Source organism: Colossoma macropomum, unplaced genomic scaffold, assembly GCF_904425465.1.
Source record: "Colossoma macropomum unplaced genomic scaffold, Colossoma_macropomum, whole genome shotgun sequence".
NCBI lineage: Eukaryota > Metazoa > Chordata > Actinopteri > Characiformes > Serrasalmidae > Colossoma > Colossoma macropomum.
Window position 1 is genome coordinate 33,576,810 of NW_023494795.1, and position 24,614 is coordinate 33,601,423.

At 38.7% G+C, this 24,614-nt stretch overlaps 2 protein-coding genes and 1 pseudogene across 4 annotated transcripts; 1 reads left to right on the forward strand and 2 right to left on the reverse strand.

Moving 5' to 3' along the window:
* The first annotated feature begins 342 nt into the window (after window positions 1-342).
* LOC118816279 lies at window positions 343-5,972 on the forward strand (annotated as a pseudogene).
* An 898-nt stretch (window positions 5,973-6,870) lies between these two features.
* Window positions 6,871-12,595, reverse strand: LOC118816202 (protein FAM177A1). 2 transcript variants are annotated; one of them, XM_036582720.1, is made up of 5 exons: window positions 12,393-12,595; window positions 11,893-12,033; window positions 11,729-11,795; window positions 11,457-11,551; window positions 6,871-7,112 (listed from the first exon to the last, which is right to left on the reverse strand). In XM_036582720.1, exons 1-5 carry the CDS (start codon window positions 12,486-12,488, stop codon window positions 7,101-7,103), a joined length of 411 nt encoding a protein of 136 aa, XP_036438613.1. In that variant the 5' UTR covers window positions 12,489-12,595; the 3' UTR covers window positions 6,871-7,100. The 2 variants fall into 2 exon arrangements, with proteins under 2 accessions (XP_036438613.1, XP_036438612.1); XM_036582719.1 differs by lacking the exon at window positions 6,871-7,112 and adding an exon at window positions 7,177-7,359 and having other exon boundaries at window positions 12,393-12,590.
* A 2,128-nt stretch (window positions 12,596-14,723) lies between these two features.
* On the reverse strand, window positions 14,724-24,274 carry brox (BRO1 domain and CAAX motif containing). 2 transcript variants are annotated; one of them, XM_036582244.1, is made up of 13 exons: window positions 24,185-24,274; window positions 23,461-23,590; window positions 23,183-23,289; window positions 22,701-22,797; window positions 22,330-22,425; window positions 22,156-22,228; window positions 21,534-21,639; window positions 21,340-21,429; window positions 21,080-21,165; window positions 20,227-20,308; window positions 19,826-19,976; window positions 16,885-17,044; window positions 14,724-16,728 (listed from the first exon to the last, which is right to left on the reverse strand). In XM_036582244.1, the coding sequence occupies exons 2-13, from the start codon at window positions 23,559-23,561 to the stop codon at window positions 16,636-16,638; spliced, it is 1,242 nt and encodes a 413-aa protein (XP_036438137.1). In that variant the 5' UTR covers window positions 23,562-23,590; window positions 24,185-24,274; the 3' UTR covers window positions 14,724-16,635. The 2 variants fall into 2 exon arrangements, with proteins under 2 accessions (XP_036438137.1, XP_036438138.1); XM_036582245.1 differs by lacking the exon at window positions 23,461-23,590 and having other exon boundaries at window positions 24,185-24,264.
* Between the last annotated feature and the right edge of the window lie 340 nt (window positions 24,275-24,614).

A 24,614-nucleotide genomic window follows, 5' to 3' on the forward strand; every position in this document is an offset into this window, starting at 1 on the left:
GATTTGCAGGGTCATATGCAGGAAGATTCGGGAAAATCTCATAAATCGCAAGCCGCAGTCCATCGTGTCAGGTCAGAGCGTAAAATTGATCAAGTGTGCCACAGGTGCAATGGGTCACATGCGGCAACGGACTGAAGATTTATAAATCAGCTTTGTCACAGCTGTGGCAAGAGGGGCCATATAAAAAAGGCATGTTGCAGCAAAAACAGTGTAGGCCTAGACCAGAAAAAAAGAGGGTCTGGGGTGTGGCATGGTCAGTCTAAGCCCGGCAGAGTAAACAAAGGTCGGAGAGCTCACCTGTTAAAAGAAGAAGGGGAGGAGGAGTCAGCAGAGGAAAGAGAAATGCACACAATTTACAGTGTAGAAGAGCACAGCTTACACAGAGTAGCTCCAATCACAGAGAAGGTGAACATAAATGGAACTGAGGTAATATTCGAAATTGATACTGGCTGTGGAGTGACCGTGATAAATAGAGATCAGTACTCCCAGCTTTGGCAGAAGTCAAACATATCAGAGTTAGAGAGATGTAATCTGGTGCTAAAAACATACACAGGACAAAGAATAGAGGTACAGGGCAGGACAGAAGTGAGGGTACATCACAATAACCAGACAAAATCCCTCTCAATGATTGTGGTTAACGGAACAGGACCAAACTTGCTGGGCAGAGATTGGTTACAGCAGTTAGCTATGGTGGTACAGCCAGTTAACCAAGTAGGCCCTGAGATGAAACTCACTCTGGAGGCAGTGTTGGAAAGGCACTCTGAAGTCTTCAAGGAGGAGCTGGGTCAGGTCTGAGGCACCAAGGCTCAAATACATGTAGATAAGGAAGCACTACCCAAATTCTACAAACCAAGGCCAGTGCCTTATGCCATGAAACCCTTGGTAGAAAAGGAACTCCAGCGACTTCTAGAAGAAAAAATTATAGAACCCGTTAAGTTCTGTGAGTGGGCTGCCCCAATAGTCCCTGTTCTTAAACCAGGAGGGGCTGTAAGAATCTGTGGGGACTATAAACTTACTGTGAATCAAGTCTCAAAGTTGGAACAGTACCCAATACCAAAGATTGAAGATTTGTTTGCTAACTTGGCAGGAAGAGAACGATTTACCAAGTTAGATATGAGTCATGCATACCAACAAATAGTGTTGGACAATGAGGCTAAGAAGTATGTCACTGTCAATACACGTAAGGGCCTATACACTTACTGTCGCTTACCATTTGGTGTGTCCTTGAGTCCTGCAATATTTCAGCGCACCATGGAGAGCATTTTGCAAGGCATTCCTCATGTAACAGTATACCTTGATGATATACTAGTGAGTGGAAAGACAGAAACAGAACACCTCAACAACCTGGAGGAAGTACTGATACGGTTGAAAGACAGTGGCCTCAGGCTCAAGCGAAGTAAGTGCAGTTTCCTACACAAAGAGGTGGTGTTCCTAGGCTACAGGATAGACGCCACAGGCCTGCATCCAGTAGCTGAAAAGGTGCAAGTTATTCAAGAGGCACCCACACCTAGGAATGTGACAGAGTTAAAAGCTTTTTTGGGGTTATTGAATTATTACCACAGGTTTTTGCCAAATCTGTCTACAACCCTAGCGCCTCTGCACAAACTGTTGAGGAAAGACACTGGATGGAGTTGGGAAAGAGAGCAACGAGTAGCTTTTGAAAAAGCCAAGGCTCTCATGCAGACATCCGGATTTCTATCACACTATGATGCCAGCAAAGAATTGCTGCTGGCGTGCGACGCATTCCCATATGGGGTGGGGGCTGTCCTATCCCACTGTATGCCAGATCGATCGGAGCGACCAATTGGATTTGTGTCTAGGACATTAAACACAGCAGAAAGAAACTACTCCCAGCTGGACAAAGAGGGTTTAGCTGTGGTCTTCGGTGTAAAAAATTTCACAGCTATCTGTATGGGAGAAAGTTCACAATAATCACAGATCACAAGCCACTCCTTGCCTTATTCAATGAGCTAAAAGGAGTGCCTCAGATGGCCTCACCAAGGATCCAATGTTGGGCAGTTACTTTGCGAGTCTACGAATATACGATTGTATATAAAGCAGGCAAGGATCACAGCAACGCAGATGCCCTCAGCAGACTCCCGCTAAAAGTGACAGAGGAACCCCCGAGGGATGTAGAGAGAGTATTGTTATTAGATCATATGGATACACCTTTGGTGACAGCCAGACAGTTACAGAAATGGACAGACAGAGACAAGGTAATGGCCTTGGTACGCGAGTATGTAGTGAGGGGTTGGCCAACAAAGATAACTGACCCTAACTTAGTGCCATATGTACACCGTCGGGAACAACTCAGTACCAGTGAGGGGTGTGTATTATGGGGTTCTAGAGTCATTGTTCCACCAGCAGGTAGAGAAGCAGTGTTGAAACAATTACATCAGTCACATCCCGGTATAACGCGAATGAAAGCACTGGCGTGCAGCTACCTCTGGTGGCCAAAGCTAGATGGTGATATTGAAGCTTTGGTGAGGGCTTGTCCTGTGTGTCAAGAAGACAGACTGCGCCCAGCAGTAGTGCCCCTCCATCCCTGGGAATGGCCAATGAAGAGTTTCAGTCAGCACAGTATTCCTGAGATGCTAGTAACTGATAATGGGACATGCTTCACTAGTAGTGAATTTGCAGAGTTTATGAGACAAAATGGCATTAACCATGTCACAACAGCTCCTTACCATGCTTTGTCTAATGGACTGGCGGAAAGGGCTGTACAGACAGTATGTTAACCGGCTGAAACGTGATCTGCAAAAGGCTTATCAGTTAGCTTCGCGGGCAGCTGACCACAGACACAAGCAAAATGAAGTGGCTTATGATAGGCTCATCCGTCATCAAGTCTTGAAAGAAGGTGACAGGGTACTAGTTAAAAATCTTGGATTGCCCGCCAAACACAAGCTGCAAAGTCGGTGGAATTCACTGCCCTATGTAGTAATGGGGAGAATCTCTGATTTACCTGTATACAGAGTGAAGCCAGAAAGTGGTCTGGGTGGTGTGAGGACTCTTCATAGGGACCACCTCTTGGCAATTGGAGAATGGGTGCGTATGCCATCTTCCACTGGTACAGTGCCTGTGTCTCAAAGACTCCAGACTCGTCGTAAGCAAGCAAGACCGGTCATGCAGTTGCATATGGACGATGCTGCCGAGGAGGGCCAGCACCATGCAGAATCTCAAACAGATTAATCGGATGAGGATACGGACATACAGTATACTCTTTTGAGAGATTAGACAAGTGACGGAACTTCCCAACTCGACGAACCTACAGAAAGAGAGTCCAGTTTGTTTGAGAGTCCTGAGAGCAGAGAGATCCATCAAGAGGAGACAGAGAAGAATGACTGTATTGAAAGTGAAATTGTGGTGGAGATGCAAGATGATGGGGAGGAACCTGTCGAATTGCCACAAGAGTATGGTGCTCAAGAAGATGTGGGACAAGATAACACGCTGGTTGCTAAGGAGACACTGCATAGTACCAGTGATGCCAGCGTCAAGGCCCATGCAAAAAGGAAAGTGAAACCAGTGATACGGCTCACTTATGAACAGCCTGGGAAATCCAGTGTTCAGGTCATGACCATTGTACATTGTGGAATAGTGATTAGGTTGGGATAAGTTCATGGGAAATCTTCAGGAAGGAAAGGAGGAGAAAAAAAGAGAAGAGAACACAAAATAAGGAGCAGGGAAAAGAGCAGGGAGACGGAGTCAACTATATGGTCCTCATAGCTCATTTGTGCAACCTAAAGTTTACTATGTTCGAGTGAATAACTGTCTGAACGTTCTGTGAGTACATTCCAGCACAGGGTTGGCAAATAGAGAGCCTGTGTAGAAGTTTGTCACGCAGTTAGTCGAATGTTGAAGTAAGAGCTTAGATCAGTAGGCTAACTCTGCTGCTCAAAGTATCGCCCGTTGTATTGTTCATAAGTCAAGCTGTAGTAGGCTAACTCAGGCTGCTAAAGTGCACCCTAGCTCCATAATCCTTGTATTATTACGTTAACTAGCTCATTAAGTGTAATTCTCCTATAGTGTGTGTATTATCGCTGCAATTCTAAGTCTCCCAGATTACAGACTTTGCAGTTAGCGACTGGGGTGACCGGCAAAGCCTCAGTTTCCACTGGCTATGTTGGAGTACAGATGTTCACTGCCCTGTGTGTCTGGCTGCTCAACTACGGTGCTCCGTTCCACCGCTGCAGAGAGAGGGAGCGAGGGAGAGAGAGAGGTACGGTAGAGAGACAGAGCCACTCCCGCAGAGGTAACTTTCGTTTTGTTTATTGCTCTTCGGAGTGAAGAGGCCAATTGCATTATTTTTTTCTCGGCCACTGCGCACCCGAGCCACATATCAGGCCTGCCAGGAGGGGGGTAGAGAACTGGTTCGTTTAACTGGTAGAGTCTCTACTTAGAGTGAGCTGTGCGTGAGAGAGTGTGTGGGGGCCCTTTTTGTTTTGTTTTATTTGTTCAGGCTTTGCCAATACAAATATTTTAAACTAAAATCTACAGTGTTGGACATGTTCTGTCTTTTGCATATTCAGAAGTTATTTGTTAGTACTATAATTGCATTTCATGTTCATACTGAGTGTATAGTGCTAACTTGAAGTTCTGTCAGATACATTTGTCAGTCACATAAGCCTAACCAAATTTATAATTAACTGAGTAACCCAGGTTCCCCCAGATGTATTTAATCCTTTGACTAACCACCTATCTACTGGGTACCTAGCTGGGGCGCTACATTAAGGTTTTGCTATATTATTCCAGGTGGTTGCTAAGATGTTCCTAGGTTGTTGTTGTTATCCCAGGTCGTTGCTCAGGTGTTGATTTGTTATGCCAAGCGGTTGTGAAGTTGTTGGTAGGCCATTGCTATGGTATTCTAGGTGGTTACTAAGATGTTGCTAGGCCATTGCTGTGGTATCCCATGTGGTTCCTAAGGTGTTGCTAGGCCAAAAGACAAAAGAGTGTTCAAACAAGCTGGAGAATAGTTTTAGATGCACTTATTAAATGTTTGATGTAAGAAAGACTTTCAGGCAACAGGAACATGTATAATGTTTGTCAGAGGTCCTAATTATAAATACAGCATTGCTCAGAATAATAAGTTTGCATTTGCATAATAATGCAGCCTTACTTTTAGTGTAGTGTAGTGTCGGTGGGAAGCAAATCAGTTTAATCAAGTTAGAGCAGCAGAGCTTTATCTAGTAGGATGTCATGTTCTCATGTAGCAGCAGAGATCCAAGGTCGGTTTAAGCAATAAATTACAATGAAAGGTCTCCGTGTCAGCAGCAACTCAGTGTGTGCTTGGTGTTGACTGTTCTGCTGATCCTCTGTCTGTAGTTTGCTGGCTGTTTGTACATTAGAGGTGACATTCAGATGTGACACTCCATTACCAGGTTTAGGGTTGGAGGGTTGCATTTCCAAAAATTTAATTTGTGTCAGTCAACAAGAGAATAAATCTCTGTCTCTCCAACACACTCAAATAGAACAAGTAATCATCTCATTATCACTTTATACCGCTGCATATTGTGATTGCAGTACATTTTGCAATACATATTAAGGCCCAGTGCCTATTTAAAGACTATCTGCTGTTACATGGTATCCCTTAGGCGTTACATAGTGACCAGGGCAGTCAGTTTGAGCCGGAGGTGATCCAGGGCCTATGCTGTCTTCTGGGGATAAAGAAAGCATGTACCACAGCCTATAGTCTTAAATTGGATGGTATGGTGGGGCATCACAACAGAACTTTGATCGACCAACTTCCCAAGATGTTGATCTCTTATGGGGGTGAATGGGACAGCTTTGTGAAGCAAATAGCTTTTGCTTACAGCTTTCGTGTAATCCTTGGTGGAATGACTGGAGAGAGCTTGAACTCTGCAGAGGCTCATGAAAAGCAGAAGACAAGGATGTTCACCACGATGCACTATGAGGTGAGAGCTTCAATGTGGCTAAATAACTCCACTAAGAGTCGTACAAAGCTGGTGTCACATTAGAGAGGCCCCTATCAGGTCAGGCAGGCGCTGGACGTACTGCGTCACCAGCCCTCTGGACATGTGGAAATGGTCACAGGTGGCTCATCATGACTGACTGAAACCTTATACCTTGCCACTGCCCTCATCTTCTGTTCTCTCCCCTCTATCTCATTCTCCCCTGGCCTGCCTTCTCCTCAACGCACCACCGGCTCAAAGGGCTCCTGCAACAGTGGTTGGGGCTGGACAGAGTACTGCAGTGGGAGACATGGGACTGTATTCTGGCTCAACAGAGCCTGTATTGCCTTGCACAGGCAAGGTGTTGCAGGCCCCGTTCCATTTTGGTTGTTTGCTGTTTGTTTTTTTGTTGTTGTTACATGCCTGTGTTTTATGTGCCTTAGTTCATTGTTGGTCGAGAAAACAGGAAAAGATACAATTTCATAATGTGGATTGTAACTTTATGTGCTTGTTCCTACCCTGTAGTGTTAAAAAACAAAATGACTTGGGCAACGTTTATAATTGGGGAGGAGAACATATGTAACAGACTTTTATGCAGGCTGTATTATGAAATGGTTATGTGCAGTGAATGTCCCTTTTGTGGCGCTGTAGGGCAAGTAAGCACTGAAAAATGGTGTCAAAAAAAGTTAAAAAGATTAATGTGATCTCTCTCTAAACAGCCTAGGTAGAGCACAGGTTCCCAGCCTTGGTCCTGCAATAGCCCCTGTTCTGTGCTCTTTAGTGTTTCCCCTGGGGAAACAAAAATGTGCAGGGCAGAGGTGCTCCAGGACCAGAGTTGGTAACCACTGAGTTACAGCAGTGGATGCATTTGTGGAAAACATTAACCCGTGCTCCAAAACAGCAACTAACTAATTAAAAACAAACTCAACAGTAAGAAGAAGTGATCAGAAAGAAATATTTTATTTTAAATTTTGTTCATTGTCTTATAAGAATGATGACATTGTTTATAAAAGCATTACATTTTAACAGATGTCAGTGATCTTGCATTTTTACTTTGCTTTGCTTTTATACTACCGCTATAGGTTACTCAGAGTTTGATAATATTTGATTTATGGAATCATACCAGTACAGGATAGTAAAGTGAAATCATTGTTGCAGTTCCCTGTTTTATAGAGTGGATGGTCCAGGTGCCAGTCAGTTAAAAGCCTAAAAATAAGAATTTATGAAAATAAAGACTACAAATTCATAATTCCAAAAATGTATAATCTTTCAATAGACAAAATCAACAAAGGTCTAATGTCAGATTCCAAGATGGACAACATGTTTCATTAGTCATTTCTTATGCATTACTCTTTGAACTTGTTTGTCATTCTTTAGAAGTTGTCTTCAGTGTGGTTCCATATGCACTGGTCTCTGTATGAGACAGAAGTGTTTCTTCTCTCTCCATTTTATGCTAAGTAGATGAAAGAAAATCAGTAGGGCATATTCATTTGAGAAATATCCTCATTAAAGTGACTCTTCACTGCCCCTCCACTTTAATACAGATATTAAAATGTCCTCGCCCAGAAATGCAGAGCATTTACACTTGGCCACAGCGCAAAGAACAGAGGAGACAATGAGGAGCAGATTTTTCAATTGAAATGGACTTACCCTCGACTTGGCTGTCCTCATAGAATAAGTTACCTGCTTTGTCTGGCACATGCTTCAGGTTTAGAATGGGCACTATAGTATACTGCCCTTCTTTTTGTGTTGTTTCTATCTGTATAGCTATTTGCCTGCTAAATAGCAAGCCAGCAGAGTAATGTAATTAAATCAACAGATGGATAAGTTTGTTGTATAAGGCAGACTGAACATTGTTAGTTATTAGTAATATTAAGTGGACTAGCCTGTTTACAGGTATTTTAATTTGTATATATTTTATTTCTCTGGCTTAAAGTCGAAATTAAGTGTAAATAATAACACCTTTTTTCCCACATACTTATACACTATGCATTGTCCTTCCCTACCGTGATGTTTCAAGGTGAAATGAGGTATTAGGGAGGGTCTCTAAGCTAGCCATTGGCTGCGTTTTTGACTTAGCCTGACTTGATGGTCAACGTGAACTGCCAATGACTGTAGGGGTGGGGTATAAAACCACTGCCGTCAAGTCAAACATTCTACTTTGCTTAGTATGAGCTCACAATAATGGCTAATCTTGTGGCGTTTCCCTTTTTTGTTGCAGACAGTTCAAAGTGTTTGAAATAAATACCGGAAATAAAAATTATAGTGTGGGGAGGAAATCCTTTGGGAAAGATAACCATAGGAGATAATGGAACTGAAGTTCTTAGAATGAAAAAAGTAGCTTATGCGAGACACAATCCATGTTTGTCATTGGAGATTCCAGCCAACCAGATTGATGTTCTGACATCACGAAGCCATGTTGTAGAAGAGAGAATTTGTAAAAAGGAGAATTACCACTTTGTAATGTCTTCCAGGTTTGTCAAATGCTAGTGGGTGCTTCCGAATGAGTCCATTTCTTCTTTTTACCCCTACCCCTTGTTTTCGAGTGTCCACCCTTTGGAACTGAATTACAAGTGGTAGTGGTTGAAATCTTGACCAACCCTCAAATTAAAAAACAAAAAAAAACAAAAAACAAAATAAAACATTGTTTCATTGATAGCCTAGTAGCGGTGCTCTGTAGGCGACCCGGCCCGTCTTCAGTGATAGCAGAGAAGAGAAAAGCAACCTCACTGCTGGACTTTAGTTATATTTGGCGCTTCAAATGCTTTCAAAGAGGGGGTATAAGACAATAATTTATTATCACCCACCGCTAATTCTTTGCTGATACGAAGCTGAAGTGTTGTTCTTGTTCGAATTTTCCTGTTCCACCTTAAATGGTGCAGCAGTTACATTCTGGCGCTACAAGCATCAATACTGCTGGACTATTTAAGGTGGAACGGGAAAGTTAGCTAGCTAACCCCCGAGACATTAGCATACTATTAGCGATTTTTTATGCTTGTTATGAAGAAAAAGACCATAATTACTCATAATTACTCTATACTTACAATGTCTTCTCTTCAATCAGTTTTAAGGCAGAAAAGAAAAAGAAGAAAGACCTGAGCAAAAACAATAGGGTTCCATGCATCTAAAGGTGCTTGGACCCCCAATAAACTCCCTGATTTACATTTGAATATACACTGATCAGGCATAACATTATGATCCTTGTTTCTATGCTCATTGTCCATTTTATCAGCTCCACTTACTATATAGGTGCACTTTGTAGTTCTACAATTACAGACTGTAGTCCATATGTTTCTCTGTATACTTTGTTAGCCCCCTTTTACTCTGTTCTTCAGTGGTCAGGACCCCCATGAACCCTGACAGAGCAGGTACTATTTGGGTGATGGACCATTCTCATCACTGCGGTGACACTGACATGGTGGTGCTGTGTCACTGCTGGACTGAGAATAGTCCACCAACCAAAAATACCCAGCCAACAGCATCCAGTGGGCAGCGTTCTGTGACAACTGATGAAGGACTAGAGGATGACCAACACAAACTGTGCAGCAGCAGATGAGCTATCGTCTCTGACTTTACATCTACAAGGTGGACTGACAAGGTAGGAGTGTCTAATAGATGGGACAGTGAGTGGACATAGTGTTTAAAAACTCCAGCAGCACTGCTGTGTCTGATCCACTCAGACCAGCGCAACACACACTAATACACCACCACCACATTCACCACGCTCACACTCTCACTCACACTCTTTCTAAGCTGCTTATCCTTCTGAGTCCTGGGGGAGCTGGAGCTGGAGCCTAATGACCCAATATAAACAGTGAACTGTATCAATATGAGGAGCTAGTAAGTATCTTGAGATGGTATGTAACACAGAAAGATTATAATACTGTTTGTAGGAGCACGCACATACACAAACACATTTTCTAAGCTGCTTATCCTTCTGCTGGAGAACTGGAGCCTATACCAGCAGTCATTGGGCGGAAGTCAGGAAACACACTGGACAGGTCGCCAGTCCATCACAGGGCTGTTTGTAGGAGCATATCACCTAAATTACTTTATCTCATCAAGGCCCAATGTAAATATCTTTCATTACCAGGTGAAGTCTCAAAACTCAAAAATGAAAGTATTGATCTTTTAAATCGAAGTTGCATGCATATTAGAAAGGCATTGACTGTTATTTAGAGCTCTCCTCCTAATGGATTTCTTCAATGAAAATAAGATTTTACTTGGTTACCAATGGATAAAATCTGGCAAGCTGTTAACACAATAATGTAAAAGAAACCCGTCTCAAGATACTTCACATTTACCCATGCAATGCATATTTTCAGAAGTTTCACATTAATGTAACATCACATGGTGATGTTCTGCAGTTGCTCAAAATTACTAACCAGCATGCATCATGTTAAGTCGGCGCTACGCAAGGCTGCATTAAGTGGATTGCAGCCAATGGCTGAGTTCATTTTCAACCTAGCCTGACTTGATGGTCAACATGAACTGACTGTAGAGGAGGGGTATGAAAACACTGCTGTTAAGACACATTTTACCTTCATTGGCATGAGCTCACAAAAATGGCTGATCTCGCGGCGTTTCTCTTTTTGTTGCAGATGAAATCAAAGTATATTGAAATATATGCTGGAAATAAAAACTATGGTGTATGGTGGCCATATGTAAAAAATGAGCTGCCAGAAGCCCCAGAGAAAGTAGGCCAAAATTTTGTTGCGCATGGCCGCATTAAGTCAATGCAGCCAATATTTACCTGTCTGCTAGTGCACAGTGATGTAATTAAAACTCAGAAGATTTGTTACATTTAGATTTAAGGTTGATTTTAAAAACAGTTTTAGCCCTATTAGAATTGGATTAGTTCATAAGAGCGACGTCTATAAAAAAAAAAATCAAAAATTGGTTGCATCACAAAATTGTTTTGGTCATTTACGAAGTAACAAGAATTTTGTCTTTTGAATGACATGATACAATGGATTGTTTAATATAAACAATATGTATATAAGATACATATGCAAAAGTTCCAGACGGACAAAAAAACAAATTTTTCCAATGCAAAATCTGAATGGAGAAATCACAGATTTGTATCTGGATGAGAGTACATTTATTAGATGACTGCTAAGTTTAATGAAAAAGAGGTAGGTAATTCATTTTTTTTTTGGGTGGGAAGGAAGAAAATAATGGTATGTGGACATAAAATCACAATAGAGCACCTGTAAAAGAAGAAATTACCCCAGGACCCTATGTAAACTAAATAATTTCTAAATGGGCTTTTGGTCTGCAATTATAGGGGGTTTGAAAAGGTAGTTTTGTCAGATTACAAGGGTGGGTTTACAGTTTAAGTGTACATTTATGCTAACTTAATCCCTCACCTCTCCCAGGGGTCATCTAACAAGCTTCACTTGATCTTATAAAGTAGTGGAATGGCCCTTTAAATGACACTGGGGAAAGAGGAAAAGGGCGAGGACAAGGTAAGGAGGACATGTTAAAAACAAAAAGGAGGGTGCAGTGTTTGTCAGCACGTTGTTACCAATAGATAAGTAAATGTCTTACCTTTTGAACAAGCTGATACTCATCAATAGCATACTGGTATTTTGCAAGAGTTAATCCAAGTAAGCTAGCTAATTTCCCCCCAACAAAATCGCAAGCTGTTGGCAAATGAAAATTGATAAAGCTTCACATAGTGTTACTTAATGAAAAATAAAATACTATGAAAATACAATCTTGTTAAGATAGGGTATTGTATATATAAAATAGTGGCATTTATCTTGCAAAGTTCATATATCTAATAACAATTCTATATCAAACCAAAGAGTCATACTTACTTTGCAATGACTTTATCATGACTTGTGTTCCCCAAAACCAAGCATACCGTCTCCATGACAGATTGTCCTGATGTAAGGCAACATACATATGTGTAACTAATTCATTTTGGATAATAAACTAGTGTTTTACAAGCAAAGAATTTTTTTTCCCGTTTAATACTGACCCCGCCAGCCTTATTAAAGGGACATTGATGTGGTTCTTCAGCTGTCTCTTCTTCACTGTCATCCTCCTCCAGGGTCTCTCCACTAGAAAAATGGATGACTTTTCTCTGCTGAGACTGATCCGTACTGCCTAATTCCATTTCCTTAACAACAAGTTTGCGAATGTGATATGTAATCCCTTAATACAGAGCCATCAAATTCTTGCTTTGAAATATTATCCTGACACAGTATAGTAAGTGCAATAAAATGTCGTTCCTTTTTCATTTCATAAAGTAGAAGCTATTAAGAAATATACTGTTAACGCTGCCTTGTTCTTCACCACTGCCTGGAGAGCTTGTCTATTTACAAAGGGCTGGTCTTTACATAGAAGTGTGTGGTTGTGTAAATAAGTTACCAGGTGTACAAGTATCAACTGAATATGTTCTAGCACCACATAAAGCACGTAACACCACACAAAGATACATGGAGAACTGAAAATCAACTGAATTTGTTAACTGCTTACCTTCTTGAGGTTGCTGTTCATTTTTATTACAATGAGTGCTTTCCTCTTGGGTAGTACACTACAAATTTTTCCAACAAAATGACTTGTATTATGCATGGGAGGTGCACCAGTATGTCATGGATGCTGTAAGAAACCCATAAACGGTAAACAACACAACCCCAAACCCAACCCCCACTTAAAAAGATTGAATAATTCTTGACCAAAAGGATAACACAGTTGAAACTTGGGCTTTATTTTAAAATAAAATTAGGGTAAATCCGTGCCACACCTAGAGCTTCCAAATAGTTTGTAGCAACTACAATGACTCTGAATGAATTAAATATTGTCACGCAGTCCTCCAGCATGGACTCCATTTCCCAGAATCCCTTGGAAGACCATGTGATTCTGTCTCCACCACACACAACTTGTCATCCATCTGCCTTGCCTAATACTGATTATCTGCACCTGTTTTGTCTGTCATGTGACCTGTTTAGTTAGCCTTATAAACCTATAAACCTTATAAATCAATTATTACCTGCAGAAATTAATAATTTACTAAAAATGTTGGATTAGTATATAAAATGTAAATTTTACAAAAAAAAAATTAAAACTAACAAACTAAATTTCAAAGACAAAATACTGCACAAACTGACATAAAAATTACATTCACAGAAAAATTTACTTCTTGCAAGTATTTATTAACATGAAACCAGTTCATTTCAAAATATTAAATATTATTTATAGTATTTATACCCAGTTCATGTTTCATCAATATTTAAGACAAAAATTCATAACTAAAAAATATGTGGAGCACATCTTTGAAATTCTATATGAAGTCTTTATTTATTTATTTATTTTTTTTAAAGGAAACCCTTGACATGACCAGAGAGGCCATATGTGAGTTGTAATACCCGAATAATATTAATAGCAACAATAATAAACATATTGCAACATCCAGTTTTAAATATCATGATATACATTTGTATGCTATGGGTCAGTTTTCTACACAAGGTTTAAGCCTTGTATTAGACTGAACTGCATTGCCAAACGATATATAAAAGTATTTAATATCATGTTATTCAATAATGATATTTTTAACTGTCTGGATGTACAAAAGTTTATAGACTTCTGTTCATTGTACGTTTCTTGCAAAATGAAAGTTATATATAGGGAGTTTGCCCCACCCTTGTACTGTAGTGACATGTACACATGTGAGAAGGCTTGGCATGGTGACCTTGTCAGCTGCTCCAGGGCATCCTATTCTATTGGTAATGCTTTTCAATGGGGATTTTACAAGCTGTGTGTACTGAACTAAATGTCTCTGTCCTCTTAAATTAACTGAATTGATTAATTAGAAGGGTTGTCTGGATACTTTGACATATAGAGTTGGTTTCACAGACAAGTGTTTAAGCCTGGACTACACAGCATTTTAAAAGAAGATTCTTCATTGAAAGAAAAATGTATTCCAGGACTATAGGCCTAATCTCTGTCTGGGAAACCAACCCATAGTATACCACCCTTAATTAAGCATTACCTAAGATCAAGTTGAAGGACCCAGGCTACTAAGCTACTTTGCTGTGAATCTGACATTGAAACACAAAGGTACAGTTAATGATGCTTCTTTGGGGCAGCTATAGTAACCCAATAATTTGCTGAGCTGGTTATCAAGGTGGCCCATGAGGACCTTTCATCTGGCCCTCCAGAAACTTACCCTAACCCCATCTCCTCACCCAATGAGAGAACAAACATATTGTAAATAATATACAGTATAATGTTTAAATTCATAGTCATTTTAAAATTCAAATTTTAAGTATTTTAGTAACAAAATAGTATGTGATGTTATAAAACACATGTTAAAAGCTCAAATTGAAACTTCTTTTCTAATTCCTTATCGTGTACTATTTTGTCATTTTGGCCCTCTTCCAACCACAAACATTGTATTTTTGCCTCCAAGACAAAAAGTTTGGGCACTCTTGGTGTAGACTGTAAAGTTTTCTCATCAGAGACAATGTGCAACATCAGGGTATTTTAAAGTAAGCATGGCTATTCTGCAGTTCTGGATGATCAAGCATTGTTTTTTCACATAATTTGAAAATGCCTGTTGCTCTTTACATTGTATGTAAATTTCATGATTAATGGACCAAAAGAAACGGCCAAAAATGACTTGGACAAATGTCGGGTTCCATTGACTTGCATTAAAAGTAAAGTAGGTTTTTTCCTTTTCCTGTAAAGTTGCCATTTTGGAGATACAAGGTTTTCTTCCGACAGCGACATGACAGCGATATGCTTGTTTTTTCATACAGCAAAAAATCTTCAGGGAGAAGCAGAAAATATTGGGAAATACAGTACATGTCAAAGCTGCAAAATAGCTATTTGAACATTTTAATGGACAAAGGCATTAAATATATGACAGTAAGTCACAGCAGTCTGCAAGTACATATTCTGGAGATTACCATATCTAGATATTGACTAGCTAATGTAAAAAAATGTGAATTTAGGCAAATGAGATCTTCCCCTCTACAGAACTGTAAATAATTATTAACATATATAATTAAAAGGAAATTAAAAACAAAAGTTAAAAACAGTTCAGTATGAAATCAGTATTATAACTAAACTGTTGTATTGTAACTAAAATGTATGTATTGAACGTGTCTATAATCTCTGTGCCTGTCATATTTGGTACTAGTGCAAGCTAACCTGATGTTCACACTTTAAAATGTGAAATAATGGATAGAACATTTTACATGTGTGTCTGTGCATAATTGTGTATATGAATGCATTCAGTATCAGACAGATCTATGGATATATGAAAATGTATAATAACATATGGAGTAGACAATCCACTGTGTATTTTGTACTTATAGCAGAGCATCACCTCTTGTAAATGAGCCATACTGGTTCCCCGGAATGTGAAATTTGCTTACAGACTATTAACAATTACAAATTCAGCCCAGTTAGAAAACAGAAACATAGCAAAAGAAGCTCAGGTAAAAGGAAAAAAAACTTCAAGCGCTGAATGTATTTCACCAAGACTGATATTGAGACATTATATTGTGTCTAATATATGTACAGCATTATCATTGTAATCCTCACTGCATGCCTAATGTCACAAAAAAACATCTTGGAGGGGGGGGGTCAAGTTTTACCTTCTTGTATCTAGTGACATCTAGTATAGGTATAATGGCACTTCACAACTTTGCTGTGAACATTACATGCAACCAAAACTGTGACACGTTCAGTCTTTGGAGCCAGTAAAAGAACAAGTGACCAAGGGCTTTTTTTTTTCTAAAAGGACACTTATGTGGGTATCAAATTTGAACTGGTCATTGCTCCACTGTGCATATTAACCTAGATGAGGACATGTACCTGTCTTTGTTCCACTGCTGAGAGTAAATCTTATTTTTTCATATGTCAAATGTTAAAATTAATGTTAAAATGAATAGAATTACCTACTACATGTTTTGCACATCATACTATGTTTTGTTTGACTGACTCTGAATAATAAAACATAGATTACTTCACTTAAAATTAATATGACTATTAATGATTTCCTAGACCCAGATTAAGCCTAAGACAAGACTGTAGAATGTTTAAAGGCAAACCACCACAAGCATTGCTCTTTATAGTCTGGGTTTAATCCATGTCCAAGAAACTAGCTCTATATGGTTTCAATTTAGATATAAGTTGCCCTATAGATTAGGAACCTAAGTGCCACATTATTGCCCAAAAAAATCATCTAGAGATCCCCAAAATTAGTCTTACACACGGCCAGCTGTATTTTTAGCAGAGGTGGCAAGAGCAGTGAAATGCTCTACTCTAGTACTTGTATTTGAATAAAATATTTAAGTATAAGTTAAATTATGAGAGTAACTTCTAAATCAATTAAACATACAATATAATTCAAGTATGGTGAGTCAGTTAAAGTAACTGAATTAATTTGAACATTAACAACCTCAAATTCTCTTGTCCCCTCCTCAATCTCAAAAAACATCTTCATGTTAAACTAAATTTACTGTTTCAGCAGTATGGAAGAACAAGACTACAGTGAAACGTTATTCACATAAATTACTGACTTCGCAAAATATTCCAAAAAACATTACAGTAACAAGGGTATTGCAATGTATTGCTTCCCACTTTTTTAGATCTTATATCAGTATAGATACTGGGCCTGGGATGAGAAAAGATTAATCATTTTGAGATTTAATGAGAAGGAAAAGGATCTAGACTCCCATTCTAGTACTTGGTGGATAGTTCCTAAAAATGCCTAAGATATCACACAGCCAGTGTCTTTCTGAGGCTTGAGATCAGGTTCCTTCACGGGTTTAATGTCCTCCTCTTGCTTGGGTTTCGCTTTTGCCTAGGAGCAACAAATGCATTTTACATTGACTCAAAAGATCTAGATCTCATTTCAACATAAACAAATCTGCATGTAATGCAAATTTCTAATCAGTCCCAGATGCTGAATGTCTTTATAATATAAAAAAAATTAAGATTAAAACTCCTGATGTTATACCTGGTCATCTTTCAGTCCTCTAGTGAGATCAAATGTGGCATAGACCTCAGGAGTGCAGTGGTCACTGAGAGCAGGGAGGTCAAAGGTAATGGGCTCAGCCAAGCCGTAACTTGCCTTCAGCTCCAAAACAGGAGCTTCTGCAGGCACCTTATGGAAGTATCTGTAGAACAAAGAAATCTTATGAAGTGCAGCTTCAAATAAACTATACACTGTTTTTTTTAATTAACAAAATAATAGGAACAAGGCACTCACTGAGTGTATAAAGTAATAAGGACACTTGCTCATTTGAAAAACCTTAACAAATTATCAATATTTTTATGCTTTGAGACATAGATTGCGCATGTAAGGGGAAATGCTTTGCAGATGTTGCCAAGCTTGCTGATCTGAATATATCTAGTACTGCAATGTGACTGTTATTTATTTATTTATATATCTATATATTTTTTTCAGCTCAACAATGTTCTGTGTGTATCTGTAATGGCAGTTTGCCACCGCAAATACATCCAGTCAGTGACAGGTCAGCAATGAAAAATATTTTTTTTAGGGTGCTTCCCAAAAGTAACCCTATGTTTAAAGGCAAAAAAGGCTCATTAAAAGATGTCAAAAGAGGCCAGTCAGCAGATAGTCTACAGTCAGTGATCTCACAGTCCACTACAATACTGAAAGATGCCAGATGTTTAAAAGAATGTACAACTATCACATGCAGACACAAATAAAGCACTGCAGCTGATACGTTTAATTGAAAAAAATTAAGACTAGAAATATCTTGCTTCATCCAATGAATGATGGCCCTTGTTGTTTGAGTCTGAGCAACCATAATGCTATGCATTAATACTGGCACACATGAAGCCTAATGATAAAAGTGGAGCAACGTGTCTGAAGGATTGTTTCTCTTAATGGCAGTGGTGTATCCATCTGCAAAGGGAGATGACTTTTAGAGATGCTAAAGACCTGAATAAATAGTGTTAATAGACTCTAATCCACCATCTTCAAAACTGGGTAGGCCTCTTAGCCACAGCTTTAGAATTTTTTAAATCATATTTGATGGATGGACAGATCTTGGTGTCACTAAGAAATCATTAATCTAAAACATTAACAATTCTTGTTAAACCAGTTCCACAAGGTTCAGTTTTATCGCTTTTCTCTTTGTCCATGACATTACCTGTGGAATACTACAAAGACAACATATCAAATGTTGAAACTGAGAAATATTTTTCAAAAAAAACAATAAAATACGCCCATTTTGAATTTGATGCCAATAACACGTTCCAAAAAAGTTGGGATGGGGGCATGTTTACCACTGTGTTTCATCCCCTCTTCTTTCAACTACACTCTGTAAGCGTCTGGGAACTGAGGAGACCAACTGCTGTAGTTTTGAATGTGAAATGTTTTCCCATTTTTACTTAATATAGGATTTCAGCTGCTTAACAGTTCAGGGTCTCCTATGCCATATTTTTCATTTCATAATGTGCCAAATGTTTTCAGTGGTGACAGCTCTGGACTGCAGGCAGGCCAGTTTAGCGCCCGGACTCTTTTAATACAGAGCCATGCTGTTTTAAAACGTGTAGATTGTGGTTTGACATTGTCTTGCTGAAATAAGCAGGGCCTTCCCTGAAAAAGACGTCATCTGGATGGCAGCATACGTTGCCAAAACATGTATATATCATTTAGCATTAATGGTGCCTTCACAGATGTGCCAGTCACTCATGCCATGTACACTAATGCTCCCCCATACCATCATGAATACTGGCTTTTGAACTGAGCACTGATAACAAGCTGAGTGGTCTTTAGTCCTCTCAGGCCCAGAGAAGGTGGCAGCGTTCCTGATCCTGTTTATATATGCTCTCTTCTTTGCATTTAAGAGTTTTAATTAGCATTTGTGGATGCAGCGCCAAACTGTTTTCATAGACAGTGTTTCTCTGAAGTTTTTCTGAGCCCATGCAGTGATTTCCACTACAGAATCATGTCTATTTTTAATGCAGTGCTGCCTGAGGGCCCAAAGATCACGGCCAGCCAATATTAGTTTTGGCCTTGTCCCTTGCAAACAGAGATTTCTCCAGATTCTCTGAATCTTTTAAAGTTATTATGTACCGTAGATGATGAAGAGCAAAACTTCTTTGCTATTTTACGTTGAGAAACGTTATTCTTGAATTGTTGCACTATTTGATCATCTTTCACACAGTGGTGAACTCCTCCTCATCTTTACTTTTGAAAGACTCAGCCTCTCTGGGATGCTCATTTTATACCCAATCAATGTACTGACCTGTTGCCAGTTAATCACCAGGTGTTTTTTTTAAGCATTACACAACTTTACCAGCCTTCTTACCCCTGCTTTTTTGGAATGTGTTGCTGGCGTCAAATTCAAAATGGGCAAATATTTTTCAAAAAACAATAAAATTTCTCCGTTTTAACATTTGATATGTTGTCTTCGAAGCATTTTCAATGAAATATAGGGTTTAAATTTTCACAGTATCACAACTTTTTTTGGAAATGGGGTTGTATTTACAGGTATAATAATCAGTTATTATTGTACGCCTTATTGTAGGGATGCACTGATAGAGAAACTATGGGACAATTCTGAAATCTGATACTGCACATATCTGGTAATCCCAAAATTGATGCCATTACATACAGTTTTATAAAATGTACAAATTTACACTACACCTACCTGGATTAGCATTATGGAGAAATATGAAATCTATTTCTTTATGACTACAAATACAGTGAATAAAAATGAATAAAATAAAATGAATAAAAATATTTTAGAGCAGTAGCCAAGCATCACCAAAACACTGCGCCCTTCTGAAATACAATAAATACACCATCAAATATTGGTTTGAAATATCAATGGAATCCAAATGTTGGTCTGATGCTAATTGTTTTTGTTAAGCAATTATCTGCTAATACCAATATGATGATGTATGTTTGCATGCACACCTACATGAAGCCATTTTCCCTCTGGCATTTTTCCAGAGTGTTCTTGATCAGGCTGCCAAGTTTCCTAAAGAAAAGCTGTTCAGAGGGCTTAGCAGTGCTCCCTGGGCCTTTGGTCTGACGGTATTCTTTACACAGCACCTCTGCACGTGAGTAACCTGCAGCAGGGCAAAGGAAATTACAAACTTAAAAAGAGCTATTCCTAGAGCATGTGTTTGTCTAATTCCACAAACCAGAATTTTAAAAGTTATGTACTTGCACTGTGTGTGTAGACAGAAAGCAAATCTAAACAGAAATTGTTTATATTTTTAAGATTTATAAATCATATAAATCATTTTGATAAGACAGCATTTTTCATCTGACTTCTGATCTTTTATCAAATTCCTCTTTCAATATATAAGTACTCACACTTTTCAGCCTCCTGCAAGGATCTTATGGCCTCTCCACATTTGTCACTAGCAAGGAGAGTCTGTCCATGGTAGCAGTGTGCCTGTGATAGGTAATTAGCACTGTCACATTCATTCAAAATGACTATTTCATGGACTAAACCTGCTACCTTTGCCATTGGGAACTCAGTAACATGGTGTGCTAAGTAGCTTGTCAGTAGTAGCAATTGTGACCCAGAAACAAGGTTTAGTGTAGGGTCAGTTGGCTGATTTGTTTAACCTGTTGCACTCACACAGACGCTAGAACTTGCTCTTTTTCACTATGTTGTGTCAGACTTTTGTTTGTTACTGGGAAAGCACTATGTGGTGGACATCTGGTCTTCACCAGCATGCAAAGCAACATAACCAAATATAATATTAAATATTTAAAAATAATGAAAAAAAAAAACACAAAAAAAACCAAATGACATTTATAATGAGAAGTTTGTTTGTATAACTATGCTTTTCATGTCTGCAGTATCACAAGTCTTAAGAGAATTTGTTAATCGAGATAATACAACATAAGTATAATTATTAGAATGAAAGATGAAATGAAAGATGTACAGTACTTTTACTTTTGATACTTAAATATAATAAAGGAAGTATCTTTGTACTTTGGCATTTTAAATTAAAATTAGAGGCAACTGCCAAGATGAGTTCATTTAGGGGACTCAACACCTATTCAGTCAGACCATGTGTGTTTCAATAATAACTAAAATTAATTAGAAACAAATACAAATATTTTAAAACACTAATTACTGTTACTGTTAACTCTGTAATGTTGTGTTAATAAACACAATTATAACATGTTGAAGCTGACTGTGATGAAGACTTACATAAGCCATGTAAAAGTGCTGTTTCAGCTGCAGATACTTTCTCCACTTACTGCTGTAATCTGGCTCCAGTGTGTTAAGAGTATGATCTAGCGGGATAAGAAGACTACATTGTAACATGTCAGTATGTATACAGTGCATCCACAAGTTCACTTTGAAGCAGCAAAAAAAGGGAGGAAGGCTGAGGATAAAACACTATGAATAATTACAGTCAAAAAAGAGAGTGATTTGTTTTTATATTAGTACATTTGACTCAAACTTACCAGCCTTTTGGTAGAAATTTGCTGTCTCAAATGCCAATGCTGCAATAAGGCCTGCATTATGCTTCAGCTCAATTGCACGGGCAATGGTCACTGAAGGGAAAGGGACAAACATGATATGAAGCTCGGTAGGGCTTTTTTGTTTTACATTGAATAAACATAGGAAGGAAAATGTAAATATTGAGACTACACCACACCTTCCTGAGCCTCTGCTTGACTCTGCACAATGTAGGTGTCAATGACCCTCAGCTCCAGGTCTCTGCCTTTCTCAGCTGGTGTGATAAGACGGGGTATCTGAATCTCCTGGAAGGAGAAAATATGTCTTTAAAGTGACTTCCCTATTTACATAATATTGATTCTCTTAAACCTAGCTAGGTTTAAAAGGAGTAATGTACAGTCAGGTCCATATTTATACAATCAAGTTCATAATTATTGCCACCCTTGGTAGAGACGGGTTAAAAAAAAGTGATGAAACAATGTCTTTGTCTTAGTTCAATCTCACATTGAAAATATGAGAAAAATCTAACCTTTAACTGAAGTAAATTTAGCTAAGAAAACAAAACCTCTTATCAAAAATATATTTTAATGAAATCACTTCTTACAATTATTGGTACCCCTAGAAATCCTTATGAACAAAATGTAACTTAAACAATGCTTCCATTTATATTTCACTTTTTTTTAAATGGAGGTATAAATGTGAGGTGATACAGAGGCCAATTTCCTTTTGTCATTTGTCTATATGGGAAACAGAGAACACTAATGAAATGAGAAATTATTTTTAAACTCAGTATTGCAGTTACTGCCTGTAGTGACATTTACCTTAAGATACTTGAAAATTCCTGCAGCAATTTTCAGACTCTTATGAACATCCTTTGCTTCATCTTCAGTGATGCTACAACAGAATATACTTTTTAAACACTAATAATGTGTAAAATATTAAATACTGATTTCACATCCAGTTTTAAAAAGCCCAAATACAACAAATATACCCACTTTTCCTTTCCAGCAAGCCTTGATGCAAATTTAGTATGCCAAATGGCAACGTTAAATCCCATGGATACCAGCTCAAAAACAGCATCTTGTTGAGAACTGAACAAGAAAAAAAAGGTTGTATTATTGCTGCACAGCACTTATAGACACAATAACAGAATCCGTACATAACCAACAGACTAGTACTTCTGCACTACATTAATGCGCTAAATGCTGTTCTGTGCCAACTAACCCAAACATTGAAACCTTGACAGGTACTATTTTTAAAAAGATTGCATAATTATAGGCTTCTAGTTGGCATAGAATGGGATTTTAGTGTAGTAATATATTGTGTGAGAGACCAACTATAGTCCTGTCTCTACATATTACATTACCTTGGTGTGTTTCCTTGCAAAGTGTCAGTCCACTTGAAGTTCTGAATGAAACGTAGCTTGTTCTCTTGTGTAGTACCGTCCAGAGATACAATGAACCCTATGCATGTCAAGCAGTTCAAGCACAGAAAAAGTGAAATAAAATAACAATGCTCACAGAGCTGGACAAACACAGAGTAGTCATCAAAATTACCAAAAAAAAAGCCCAACCAAAAGACCAACCCTGAGAAAACCACGTACAATAAGATAGGAAAGACCTAGTCATGAAGTAAGTAGCTTGTGATTGGGTTGTATCTCATTTAAGGACTTTCTTTCTTTCTTCACATTTATCACATCAGATACAGGAGGTAAGAAATTCCAAAAAAAACATTCTAACATGCCACACAGGTTGGAACATATTACATTTCTTTTCGTTCAGTTTGATAACTGCATTTTGTATTTTCACACATTGCTGCTCACAAATATTAAAACGTGACAAAACCAACCCTGTAAAAGCGAGAAATATTCATCAGTGGCCTTCTTCATGATCTCGGGAGTGCAGGTAGCATCTGTGAACATGTCCAAAAGCCTAGCCCGTGTTGTCCTCAGGTCACTATAACACAACGAATGAGTTCAATATCAAAAATTTGTGATTCTATCAGGTTGGTTCAGGTCTCCGCAGCACTGATTGGACCGTTTATAAAAGCAATGGCTGGTTTTACACACGTCAATAACTGACACAATGTGCCACCCAGACTCGCGTTATCTTGCACAGGAATCTTACTTGCAAATTTTACTGGCAGCAGGACTGGATGCCACTCCATACAGATTGAACGACACGGGTGCTGTCGCCTTCAAAGGATTTCGATGAAACCAGTGCGTCATTGTGTGTCTGGCTAGAGAGACAGCAACACCTTTTGGAAATATATGTTTGTATTAGCATTGGTAAAATGCTGATATGATACAATAACCATTCTAAACTAACTGGCTAAACCAAATCATAAATAAATACGTCTGAGTTGTTGTTTTTTTTTGGGGGGGGTGGGGGGGTGGGGCGGCATCATCATCTGGCTTTATCTGATAAATGAACGTGAATTCTACACTGGAATTAACGTCACCGAGCAGGCATAGAATACAGAATAAGATCTACGTTAGTTCATCGCCGATCCGACATGTCTTAAACAGCTCGAAAAGATTACCCGATGTCCTACAGACCTTCTGAATAACTGAATAACATATATTCTGAAATATCGAAGAGGAAGCGATTTGCTAGCGACGCTTAATCAGTGTGGCTATGGCAATATGTGGTCGACTAGTTAAGAGAAATCTACTTAACTAGCATTTCGCTATCTAGGGTTAGCTTCTTTCAGCTAACGAAAGCTACGTAACATAACAGTCTGTCCCAACACGTAGGAAGCCGTGAAACAAGCTAACGTTAATGAAAACAATCCTGAAAACTCTAATTGAATCCGTCTTCTATGAGAAATAATTTATAATACGTGTCAAACCTTTCTAACTGGCAGGGCTTCCAAGAAATATGTAATCCAAACCACGAAATAAACACAATGGAAGTTCTTCCTGTTTTACACACGTCATTGATGACGTTGTAAAAAGAAAACGTAATGTACCGAGACCTTGAGTTCTAGATATGCGGTAACGTCTTTTAGACAATATTTTGTTAGAACAATAGAATTTTTTTATGCTATGTGAAAATGTACTAATAAAACAGTTCTGATTCATATTAACAAGTGCACGGCCCTAATATCTTGTCTATTAAAACCACGGTTTGACAGTGAGCTGCAGTGCGCTCACATTCAGGAATGCCGTGCCACGGGCTGTCAGAGGATGGGTGTCAAGGACAACACAAGTGACAAAATTTTGACTGAGAGAAAAGAACAAAGACTACTGTACCTAGGTAATAGGCAGGGCACCAACCAG

What these genes read in the sequence shown, in the direction of transcription:
- LOC118816202 (XM_036582719.1), bottom strand. Translation starts at nt 12,488, where the DNA reads ATGCATAATACAAGTCATTTTGTTGGAAAAATTTGTAGTGTACTACCC. An exon ending in TGAACAGCAACCTCAAGAAG is followed by an intron (nt 12,034 to 12,392) that starts GTAAGCAGTTAA and finishes CTTGTTGTTAAG; the next exon opens with GAAATGGAATTAGGCAGTAC. An exon ending in CATGATAAAGTCATTGCAAA is followed by an intron (nt 11,552 to 11,728) that starts GTAAGTATGACT and finishes ATTTGCCAACAG; the next exon opens with CTTGCGATTTTGTTGGGGGG.
- brox (XM_036582244.1), bottom strand. Translation starts at nt 23,561, where the DNA reads ATGACGCACTGGTTTCATCGAAATCCTTTGAAGGCGACAGCACCCGTG. An exon ending in GAATTTTCAAGTATCTTAAG is followed by an intron (nt 21,640 to 22,155) that starts GTAAATGTCACT and finishes TTCTCCTTCCAG; the next exon opens with GAGATTCAGATACCCCGTCT. An exon ending in TCAAGCAGAGGCTCAGGAAG is followed by an intron (nt 21,430 to 21,533) that starts GTGTGGTGTAGT and finishes CTTTCCCTTCAG; the next exon opens with TGACCATTGCCCGTGCAATT.